General features: G+C 39.8%; 1 protein-coding gene across 1 annotated transcript in view; it reads right to left on the bottom strand.

The window, feature by feature from the left end:
- Positions 1-6,067: 6,067 nt before the first annotated feature.
- The window catches only part of LOC122031067 (mitochondrial Rho GTPase 1-like), a 29,603-nt gene continuing 22,941 nt past the window's right edge, over positions 6,068-12,729 (bottom strand). The window contains exons 12-14 of the mRNA XM_042590125.1: positions 8,420-8,570; positions 7,195-7,381; positions 6,068-6,370 (exon numbers count right to left, since the gene is read on the bottom strand). Coding sequence (XP_042446059.1) covers positions 6,297-6,370; positions 7,195-7,381; positions 8,420-8,570 — 412 coding nt within the window. The 3' untranslated portion in view covers positions 6,068-6,296. The remainder of the gene's footprint in view (positions 6,371-7,194; positions 7,382-8,419; positions 8,571-12,729) is intronic.

The following is a 12,729-nucleotide window of genomic DNA, read 5'->3' as shown; positions in this document are numbered from 1 at the left end:
TATCAACCTCAATCCCAAGGTTGTGGCGTCTTCCATCTTCTATACCAAGGTTCGTGCTTTTCTAAGCATTGGGTCGAGGTTTCTTTTCATCCATCTTATCGACTTAGACCTTCCTTCTTTCTGTTTTCAATTCGTTGTGGGTTCTTGAGATATCTCTCTCGTTGGGTTCACATCACTTACGTTCGACGACAGGTCTCAGATAAACTTTGACCCAAATCAGACAAGTGTTATTTTGTAGGATATCCCAAGAAACAAGGGGATATTACTTCTATAATCCCACAGAAGGTAAGGTATTTGTTGTCAGAACTGGTGTCTTTCTAGAAAGGAAATTTATTTCTAGAAAGACTAGTGGGAGTGAAGTCGATCTTGAAGAAATTCAAGATACACAAACTAGCACCGATGCCTTGATAGAAATTGAACAGGCACCACAAGAAGTTGTGGAGCAATAACATGTTCAAGTAGCACACGCTCTACGCAGATCTGATAGGACCCGTCGTCAACCTGAGAGATATTCATTTCTCTTGTCTGACCACGGTGATGTAGAGATTATTGGTCTTGATGAGCGTACATCTTATCAGGAAGCCGTACAGGGCCCAGATTCTGAAAAATGGCTAGAGGTCATGAGATCCGAAATGGAATCCATGTACACTAACCAAGTATGGACTTTGGTTGATCCACCTGAAGGGATCAAACTCATCGGGTGTAAGTGGGTCTTTAAGTGAAGACTGACATGGATGGGCATAAGCATACCTATAAAGGTAGATTGGTAGCTAAAGGTTCCAAGCAAATTTATGGTATAGACTATGATAAAACTTTTTCACCAGTTGCGATGCTTAAGTCCATTCAAAGTTTACTTGCTATTGCAACTTACTATGATTATGAGATCTGGCAGATGGATGTCAAAATCACATTTCTTAACGGAAATCTACTCGAGGATGTGTACATGACACAACCTAAGGGTTTTGTAGATCCAAAGCATGCTGGAAAGGTTTGTGAGTTGCAAAGATCCATTTATGGATTAAAGCAAGCTTCTAGAAGCTGGAATCTTCGATTCGATAATGTGATCAAAACGTTTGGTTTCATTAAGAATGAAGATGAACTTTACGTCTACAAGAAGGTTAGTGGGAGCACAGTCATCTTTCTCATATTATATGTAGATGACATACTACTCATTGAAAATGATAATCCCTACTCTTCAGTCAGTGAAGACTTGGCTTGGGAATTATTTTTCAATAAAAAACTTAGGTGAAGCAGCCTATATTTTAGGCCTTAAGATCTATAGAGATAGATCTAAAAAATTGCTTGGCCTAAGCCAGAGTACATACATTGACAAGGTGCTTAAACGTTTTACCATGGAGAATTCCAACAAGGGATTCTTGCCTATGTCACATGGTGTGAGTCTTTCGAAGACTCAATGTCCCTCTTCTAAGGTAGAAAGGGACCGCATGGATCAGATTCCTTATGCTTCTGCTATAGGATCTATCATGTACGCCATGCTTTGTACTCGCCCAGATGTCTCACATGCTTTAATCATGACGAACAGATACCAGTCAGATCCAGGTGAAGGTCACTAAACAGCAGTCAAGAATATTCTTAAGTACTTGAGAAGGACTCAAGATTATTTCTTGATCTTTGGAGGCGATGAAGAGCTTGTTGTAAAGGGTTACACTGATGCTAGCTTCCAAATAGATAAGGATGATTACAGATCGCAGTCAAGGTATGTGTTTTGCTTAAATGGTGGTGTTGTGAACTGGAAGAGTTTGAAGCAGGACACAATCGCTGATTCTACAACAGAGGCCAAGTACATTGCTGCTTCAGCTGCAGCAAAGGAGACTGTTTGGATCAGGAAGTTCATTACAGAGCTTGGTGTTGTTCCTAGCATAGCAAGTCCAATAGACCTCTATTGTGATAACAATGGGGTTATTGCACAGGCTAAGGAACCTCGCTCTCATCATAGATCCAAACACATACTACGGCGATTCCTTCTCATTCGAGAGATCATCGATCGAGGAGATGTGAAGATAAGCAGAGTACCAACCGATGCTAACATTGTGGATCCTTTGACTAAGGCTTTGGCACAGAGAAAGCATGAAGGTCACACTAGGTCATTGGGTATTTGATATCTCAGTGATTGGCACTAGTGCTAGTGGGAGATTGTTAGTATTAGCCCTAGTACCAATTATGAGATGATTGTAAAGGGCTCATTTTGTATCATATATCATTATTAATAAAATACAAAGTTGGTTATTATATTTATTTCAGTTCAGTGCCAATTGAATAAGTATAATAATGTCCTTTGGTAGTAGGTTCTTATCTACAGTATATCAATTGGTTGAATTGATAGTGAGATATTATAGAGAACACTACTCTTAACTATTCCTAGTCGAGCATTAATATACAAGGACAATATTAATGCGTTGAGACTAGCATGTAGATCGACAGATGACTTGATCTCAAAAGTCATGAATATGAGATATCAGGTTGACACATGAGTATATATTAGAGAATATATACTGAATGACCCGCCATGAAAATGTTTCATGGATCGTTATATGAGTGTCATAAACATTCTCATATGACTATTGGTATGAATAGTCCTTAGACCTGAAGTCACTACGGTTCCCTACATAAGGGGTTATGTACTTTGGTATCGGCAAACGTCACCTATAACAAGGTGGACAATAAAGTCGATCACTGGGTATGCAATGAATTATGTGGAGGGATGTGAGTGATGTAGATGGGATCTATCCCTTCCATATGGCGGAAGCGATATCTGTGGGCCCCTTGCTTAGTAGGACACAAAGAAAGCATGGTCATGCTCAAATTAGTCAATATGAGATATTGAGCTTATTTGATTGAGTGTGACTACTTAGAGATCAAGAAACACAAAGGTTGATAAGAGGATCGCACGGTCTATGCCTCATTGATCAATCTAGATATCAAGAATAGAGGGACCAAGTCATACAAGATAATAGTCATGGATAGATTAGGTCGGATTTTGACCTTCTCGTCACTTGGGTAGCAATGATGTCTTGCTAGATGTCACTCATTGCTTATGTATCTAAATGTTGATTTAGGTGCATTGCCAACGTTACGAGAACCTATTAGGTCACACACAACGAACAAGTAGATTTGGAGATGGGTTCATATGATGAATCATTGGATTAAGTCTTATCCGAATTGGACTTATTGAGTTAGACTCAATTGGATCTAATTGTTGGATTAAGTCCAATTCAAACTAGACTCAAGGAGTCAATTCAAATTAATGAAATGTGATTCCTTGAATTTGAATTGTATGAGATTAATTGAGTAAGACTCGATTGAATTAGACTTGAGTTAGACTCAAGTAAATTAGACTTGAGTTAGACTCTAGCAAGGAGACTTGAGTTAGACTCAAGTGAGGATTAATGAGACATTCATTGAATTTCGAAATTCAATTTTTCGAAATTGAAATGAGGAGTTATTTGAAATGAGGAGTTACAAGTGGGTGGTCCTTAATGGAGTGTAAATGCTCATTAAGGCTATTAATGCTAATTAAGTGTTTTCATTGGATGAAAATACTTAAGTATTTTTCTCTTCATTTTGGCTTAATTCTCTTCATTCTCATTGCTCCTCTCCTCTTGGCCGAAATCTACTCCATAGGTTGCTAGCGCAACCTTTCTCCATCTTGTGAGTTTGTGAGACAAACGAACGCTTGTTCGTGTGGATACCGTAGAGGCGCGAACGTGAGATCGTGCTGTGATCCGAGCTATCGGGAGCCCGTGAGCACGCTACAAAGGTATAATCTCTCATGTTCCTATGTAAACTTAGTATATTTTTCTTCTCCCTTCGCATGGATCTTCTGGAGGAAATAGATTTTTCCGCTGCGCGTTTGCGTGTTTAGCAACCTATTTCCTTACAATTACTGTAAGAGGCTTCTCTACCTTCATCGAAGGAGTTTGTTAGTGTTTTTCAATGTCTTGGATTAACAACCTTCTCAGTTGTAACCAAAACAAAGCAAAAGAAAATTATAATTTGATTTGCAAAAGAAAGTCATAAGGGACCTTCATACTCTTCTTTACTTAAATTATACATTAGTGTAAGATTGTTCCCCTATCTTTGATTGTCAACCATGGAGGAGAAAGTTTAGAGAAAACTTCAAGATGTAATCCACCTTATGTATCAAGGGTATGGAGTCGGTGTCTTTGGGAGGATTGTCGAACAACATAAAATTGCTCATCTTTATTGCTTCTATCTTCTTGTCTTATTGCAATATTTGTGTTTTTGTTGACTATATATGTGTAACTAGCATTGTAGACGAAATCAAATTCACCAATGAGTCATACCCCCCCCCCCCCCAAAAACCAAATAGAGTTTGTTAGCGAGCCTTTCGAGCCGGTTTAAAAAATATTTTATCCGTATTCAAACTTATTGAAATCTAGCCCCACTCAAACATGTTCGATTATTTTTTTTTAATCGAATTTGAACCCATAATATTTTGTTCGATTGTTCACAAAATAAACTCAAATCAAACTTGGATTAGTTTTATATAATTTTAATATTAATTTTAATATGCTCAAATTAAGATTCAAATTATTCAAGCCGATTTCAAACTATAGTTCAATTCTACTAGAGATTCGAATAATTCCAGCCAAACTCAAGCTCAAATTTTATTTCGAACTGAGTTCAAGCCAAAATTATTTATATTTTCTAGCTTCGAATCAAATATCACATATATTTTTTGAGCTCTAATTCAAATATTAATATTTTCTTATTATTCGACTCGATTGATTCGTTTGCACCCCTAGCTATCACTGGGGATAAATCAAGGCAGAAATCAAGAGTGCTTTTTAATTATTATCAAAATAACACCTCATCCTACTTTGACCTAGTTATTTTCAAAGATATCCTTATTTTTTATTATATTATAGCAGCTATGAGATCATAGCTGCTACACAGTTATAGCAACTATGATTTTATAACTGCTACGACTACATTGTTATAGCAACTACAATCTTGTAATCGGTACAGCATAATATTGACCAGAAATAAATTATTTATATTATAATAACTACAATTCATGGTTGCTACAATATAATATTATAATATTGACCAGATAACTGCTACAACTATATAGGATCTAATTACCATATTATAATTCAAGACAAATAGAAAGCAATAACAATAATAAAGCATCCCTTAAGCTCCTCCAAATTAACAACATATGTCTATCAGATCAAATTTCCAATAAAGCATCCCTTACAATTATCCTAACCATGGGGTGGCAATTCCGCTAATCATTTCATAAATGGATTGTGTTACATGTGTTAATTCAAAATTAAGTGTTAGTTCAAAACTATTGTTATTTTTTAGATTAACCAAACTTTATAAAAATAAATGTGTAACATAAAGTCTTTTAAAGTCGTATTAATTTAACTTGGTTAATCTATGTTACTCATTTACATATTCAAGACATATCATGTCAGTTGAGTTTTGTATTTGTTAATTTGTTTCTAGTTCATCAGCTCTTTGCCTTGTCATCGCCTTACATTTCTATGGTGTTGTATTATAATATTTGAATTGTTAATACTGAGTTTCGAATAGTCAACTGTTGCTCAGTTAGCACTGTGGTAAGTTCCTTCTCATTATTGATTGGCATTTACTTGTAAAAATACTTAGGTTTATTGAGGGCGCTTAATTTGTTGTAAATGCAACTTAATCACATTGATAGACCTGCTCAACTGGCTTCCTGTGCACATATTGCTGTAAGTTCTTGCTTGATCTACTGATTTCTATATGAAAATGACGAGTTGTTAAATTCAAATTGTGGTTAGGTAAAAATTGTTAATGAAGGTTAAAAAATAATGCATGGTAAACGACTTGAGTAATATCACCAAGGTAATATCACCAAAAAATTTCCAAGTACATGCCATTTATCATATTCAATGTGAAAGTGTAGTCTATCAAAGACATTTAATTGTCGTTCCTATGCGCAGGAATGGTAGCTTTTGTAGCATGACACCTCCATAAGATTAACATTGCATGCCTCGTTACCTAATTATCAGAATTTATATATTATCAAGGTGAGTGAGTTCATAAATAAACATAGATTTAAGTAGTGTGAGTTTACAAACCAATTAAAGTAGATTGGTTTTGCTTTGTTAACCCTCAGAGATAAAAGGAAACATCAAAATAACAAACTCAAATAGAAAAGGAAGCTACATGTTCACTAACGCTATACAACCAGAGAAAATTGATGATTGGGAAAGCTCCAAAACATAGCAAACCAAGTACCATCGTATTTTATGATAGTGGCATCAACTTGATGTGTTCTTTCTTGCTGCATAAATTCGATAAGCTGCCAGTCCTGCAACTGTAACAGCAGCTCCAACTGTATGGCAAGACAGGCAAAAGTAAATAAACAATCAAGACGACAAAGAGTGACAAAGACAACGAAGATAACATTTTGCAAATAAATTTCAGCTCTTTGTAAAATGCTTCCTGGTTTACCCTTTTTTTAAAAAAATGCCATCAAACTTTACGTCCCAAAGGTTTTATATGGTAAAATGCCCTCCAAACTAAATAAATCCTTGCAGATAAGCACAAATGCATGCAAAGTAAGAGGGCAATCCCACTAAGATGGATGCAGCGAAAATGGAGTAGATGCTAGTAAATTGGAAGTTGGAACTGATTAAGAACAAAAATTTGAAAATCACTTGGTTCCCAGCGAAAGTCAGGCATTCTATAACCTGCAAAACTAATTAAATTAATATTTGAAATCTCGAGCCAAGTTACGGTCTTGGTCCTAAGTCAGCTCAAGAAGTATTAAGCTTCTAGAGCAACTGGGCCTGGGACTGTCAAGTAGCCGAAGTGCATGGATTAGTAAGAAGTATGGATCAGTAAGAAGAGTAATTCAAGCAATGAATAACTAGAAAAATTATGCATCAATTTGCCAATAACAGCAAACAGCTTATTCCAACAAAACATATGTCCAATACTTCTGATGGATTACCAAAATGTATGGAATATGGATCAGTAAGAAGAGTAAGAATATGAAGGTACACATAAAAATAGGAAACAACCAAATAAAAGTTATAACGTCTTTCAAGTTTTTTTTCCATAAATGTAACTTAATAAACATGAGCAGATTCAAAACACTGAAATAAAAGAAGAATCAACAAAAAAACAGGTGCTATTGAAAGGTTTTAATGGTACCTGAGATAAACACAAGAGACTGATTAATAAAGCGTCGGTATTGTTTGCGGCTTTTGCCAGCTTCAGTTTCTGGAATACTTAGATGAGGCTGTTGTGCAGCACTAACTATTCGATAGAAAACATCATTATGATCTCGTAATTTCATGCTGATGGGTATAGGTGACTCGATTCCCATCTCAAGGGTTACCTTCAAGTAAAAAAAACATAAAATTAGGATCAACAATGTAGTGAATGCTCATACTTCAAAAATAGAAAAGGTCATCGAACATACTGGAACCAACTATCCACTATCAAAAGCATTAGAAAATGTAATTTAATCCCACATGGACATACCAGCATAAGGCATTATCCTAATCTTATATATAGATGTACTATTATCTCTTTTTAATTGATTATATAGGTATTTGATTGCTTTCAATTAGATGGATATTATGGTAACATTAGCAAATTGTGGAAAGAATAGAGGCAGTGTTGGGCTTTTACCAGCATAAGTGCTGGCATAGAAAACCAAACGTTTACTGGCTCATGTGGCTGTGGCCAAGCGCATGATAACCCAGTTTTAGTGCCAATTCTAGCAGTTTCTTATTATGGGATTTCATTTGCATGTAACAGGTTGGAATTTTTCAATGGCTATGAATCTTCATCGATGGAGCATTCTAGAACCCAGGCAACACGTTGGCTGCATTTGGAAGCCCATGGGAAATCATCTCTTGTGGAGAAGACAAGTTTATTTTTTTGGAATTTTGTGCCCAAGTGTTCAAGGTGAGATTTTCTTATTTTTCTCCACCAGTATTGAGAGAGAAATTTAGGGTAAATTGAGGGGATATTATGCAAGGTGCAGAATAGACATTGATTTGTCCTATTACATTGTATTTTTCACTCATAAAGACTTGGATTTTCTCCGTAGAACAGGCTAACATTGAACCACGTTAAATTGATCGTCTGTGTGTGTTATTCTACCAAGGGAAACATCCCACCACATGGCAGAGTAAAGATTATTCTACATCTAGACACCAGATATAGATAGAAGTGTTTAGTTTGTAGTGGCAAGTTTTAATTAGTGGTATAACGATCTCTAACCTTATTAAATGGTACCAAAGGGACCAGTGTTCCCAACACACAATGGCAACTTAATGCTACATTACAATTCCAAATTTCCATGAAAGAAAATAATATAATATTATAGACAAAAAAATAACAATGAACAAAACATGGCTTGAAGTACCCTAGTTGAATCTTGTATGCTCAAGGGATAGGCATCAAGGTCATCCTTAGCAGAAATGATAAGACAAGGAACTTCGTAGCCAGTGTTCTCTCCATGATAAGCAACTTGCTCCAGTAATTCTTTGGTTCTCTTCCAAGATTCTTCATTGAAACTGCAAATAAAAAAACTAATGTTTAAACTCCCTAGGAAAAAAAATAACACAGTAGAAATGCATAAAAAATGAAGATAACTGCAAAGCAACACCCAGTAGCTAACAACTTTATTGGGTTTATTCAGTCCAAAAGAACAGCAACAAGACCATTCTAAATTGTGGAGCTAAAAGTTGAAACATGTCACAGCATGGACAAGTGAAGGATCATATAGATCTTTTAAGAGAGCAACAAGTCCAAAACATGCAGAAATAGAACACAACTTTGTTACTGAAAATTTAGCCTTTAACCCCAACATACCTGTGTAGACATGATACATCATGGATGCAGACATGATATACGACTCTGAGTAGTTGGACACAAACATGATACACGAGTCCGAGTAGTCGTCCTTGCCTATGAGAGCTAGAAGAAACAAAGGAAACCTACCAGCGAATTGCATGGTGGGAGAACCTAGAGTTCAAGAGTGCCATGCACGAGCAAGGAGAGCATTATTGAATCGGTTGCACGTTAGGGAAGGGATTCAAAGATCAGTAGTGTTTCTTGCAGCAGTGGAGTTTGGCTCTCATCCGTCCAGCTGATGGCGTACCGACAACGGATGAAGCAAAACTACAATCGTCGTGTAATCCCCCGAGCATTCCAGGTTGGTGACCTTGTCTAGAAGAAAGTAAAACCGGTCGGCGACGTCGGCAAGCTGGAAGCTCCTTGGGCGGGCCCCTTCAAAATCATCGAAAAGCTCCGCTCGGGCGCTTATTATTTGGAGGATGAGGACGGGCGGCAGCTGGATCGACCATGTAGCGCAAATCATCTCCAGCCATACCGAGCTGGGTAAGAGGTGCGCTGATGTAATTTTGCATACGTTTTGGTCGCCTATGTACTTGTAATGCAGGCAGCAAAAATAATAAAAGGATGACAAATAACTTCGCCGAACGGTAGTGTTAAAGTTAGCCTTAAAGACCGTCGAGCTCCGACGTTAAAAATCGAGAGACGAACCGGCGTCTATAAACCCTCCGAGCGGAAGACCGTCGAGCTCCGACGTTAAAAATCAAGAGACAAGCCGGTGTCTATAAATTTTCCGAGCGGAAGACCGTCGAGCTCCGACGTTAAAAATCGAGAGACGAGCCGGCGTCTATAAACCTTCCGGTCGGAAGACCGTCGAGCTCCGACGTTAAAAATCGAGAGACGAGCCGGCGTCTATAAACCCTCCGAGCGGAAGACCGTCGAGCTCCGACGTTAAAAATCGAGAGACGAGCCGGCGCCTATAAACCCTCCGAGCGGAAGAAGACAATCAAAAGGACTTGTAATCACTATTAATATCGTTTGACCAACTATGTGTTCTGCTCGGCCCAGTACCCAAAGGTACTTCATCAATATCCAGTGAATAATCTCGTCGAATCAGAATATATTCATCCAAGCGGAAATGGTACGCAAAATACTTTGTAAAAATACCTTTCGAGCACGAGAGGTGTGATAAGAGGCGAGCGGACAACACACATATTAACTAGCAAAAGGACAACAAGCGAAAGGATAACATATTAAAAAGACTGGCCGAGTGGCCAAATTACAAAAAAAGGAGTGCCTTGGACCGAGCGGCCAAATTACATGTAAAGTTTCTACTCTAGGTAATCATAGAGGTCCTTGGGGATGTTGTCGAGAAGAGCCACTTGATCTGCGGCCGGGATGATGGCGGACTCAGGAAGGTGCCCCTTGGACTTCAGATAGGTCACCGTGACGATCATGGCAAGGTCAAACGCAGTATACATCCGCTCGCAAACCTTCTCCGAAAATTCAGGCGAGCGGATGGAATTCTGTCTCAGGGCGGCGACCCGACTCGGCTCGGCCTCCTGATATTCTGTGAAGACCGCTTGGGAGGCAGCGAGGGATTCATGCAGAGTTTTCAGCTCGTCCTTATGCTTGATTGCGTCGGCCGAGCGGCCCGCTTTCTCTTTATCGAGCTGCTCCATCAACTCCTTGACTTTCAGCTCCAATCCCCGAGCCTCGACATTCTTTTTCTCCAAATCGGAGATGATTGTGTTTTTTCGAGTGGTGGCCAGGGTTATTTTTGTGTCGAGCGACTTGACTTGCCGCTCGGACTCGGCCAAGGGGTGGGCCTGATCGGTCGTCTTCTTCTGCTCGGCCGCCAGCAAATCCTGAGTCTTTTGGAGCTCCTTCTGAAGCTCGGCATACGAAGGGCCTTGCGGAGGAGCGCCGCCCGAGCTCCGTAGCCTTTTAAGCTCCTCGTCCACCATCGCAAGCCGATTGGAAACGGCAATCTCCTCCACCCATCACTGACAAAAGAAAATTTATTATGAGCCGATCGGAAAGAATGTGCGAGGAAGTTGGAGAAAATACACCTACCTCGGTGGCCTGTCATGTAGCTATCGGCCAAGTTGCGGAGCGGAATCAATGTCACACGCGCCCGAGCGTCGGCCCACATTTCAGCTAAGGGCCCCTTCATCGTGATCATGTGCTCGGGCGCTGTGGGTCGGTCGGCCTTGGGCAACAGTTCTTCGATCGGGAGGTGGAGTGAGACTCGAATGGTGCGGCGCCGACCGGGGGTCGTCTGGGCGGAAGCCGGAGAAGGAGCAGAAGCCGGAGAAGGAGCGGAAGCTGGCGCAAAAAATTGGGACAAAATGGTAGAACGATGGACCTGGTGGGGAGCGGGCGGAAGGACGTCGTTCGGCTAAACAATCGTCCAATCAGTCGGACTAAGTACCTCCTTCGACTAGACTTGAAGGGGAAGCAAGTGATCCGGCGGTAAGAACAGGGGACCCCCGTTCCGGGGAGTCAACGCCACGTGGAAGTCAAAGGGCCAGGTGGTCGATCGGACAAGGATGGACTGATCGGACGACCTAGAAAAGGTTGGATACGTGGACCGACCGGGGAAAGGTTGGGCCGATCGCCCGGCCTGCCGACCGGTGTCTAATTGATGGCAAAAGGCGCCCCGGCGGGAGTAGGGGTTCCGGCGCTCGTTGAACAGGAACATATGGCCGAGCGGATATTGCGAACAGTCTCCACAAGAGCACATTACCGGGAAGGTCCTAAGTGGACCAGCACGAACGACCGGTCAGACGATGCTCATGACTACCGACCGGTAGGACGCTCGGCGCAGGAACAGAAGATACAAAGGGACAGAGAAGCATATTATGACAGCGAGCATGTTCGACGATTGGACCATACGCAGGATCTTAGGACAGCAGGTTCCCTTGTCACATCATAGACGTGCTCGGACTGTAGCAGTATGGTGTCAGGTAAGCTTGTCTGACAAGCACATACCGAGGTATGGGCTAAGGACACGTGTTTGCCTCGGTAGGCGTGCGTGAGCTCTTTCACAGCTCTATATAAGGAGCTTTATATTTCGACGGAGGTATGCATTCTACGATATTTGGAGCCACTTCTTTGTTGTCGAGCTTTGCCTGACTTGAGCGTCGGAGGATCGTCGCCGGAAACCTCTTCCCGGCCCGACTTCCTTGCAGGTTCGCCGGAGGTTCGTACGACCAGTTGGAAATCTACGTCAACGACTCGGAGAGCGCCACGTGCCCAGCGTCCGTTGATTCAGCTTTCAGACAGGATCACTTATTATAATAATAATTACTATATAATATATGTTATATAATTTAAAAGTTAGGTTATATAACTTAAAACATATACAAATTAATTAGCTATTATTTGATCAAATATTAGTATTTGAAGTTTAAGATCAATTCTGTCCTCATTTTGAGAAAATCTCATGCCTAAAAAAATCATGTACCTAAGATTTATATTCAACATGGATACGGAGGTACTCTTTCACAAGGCTAAGTAACATATGCATACAATGCGCTTAGGGAACCTTTTTAACATTGCACTCATTTATTATGAGGAGAACAAAAACCAACTTATCCTATTTTCTGCATCTATGGATTTGAAAATTCAAATTTGGGTCCCCTCTTCCATCTAGAACACTTAACTTTTATCCACTCTTTTAATTTTTTTTTCTTAATTCATTGCTTTCACATCTTTTAAGGATCCATATAGCCACCTCACTTAGTGAGATAAGACTCGGTTGCTGCTGTAATTGTTGAATTGCTTTATATTTGTCTCTCCTTTTTTACGCACCATAATTAAATTCTCAAGGGATCAATTAAAATCAGTTAGAATCATCCATTACATAGAATCATC

Source organism: Zingiber officinale, chromosome 11A (assembly GCF_018446385.1).
Source record: "Zingiber officinale cultivar Zhangliang chromosome 11A, Zo_v1.1, whole genome shotgun sequence".
Taxonomy (NCBI): Eukaryota; Viridiplantae; Streptophyta; class Magnoliopsida; order Zingiberales; family Zingiberaceae; genus Zingiber; species Zingiber officinale.
Note: the sequence above shows the minus strand (reverse complement) of the source record. Positions and strands in the feature narration are given on the sequence as shown.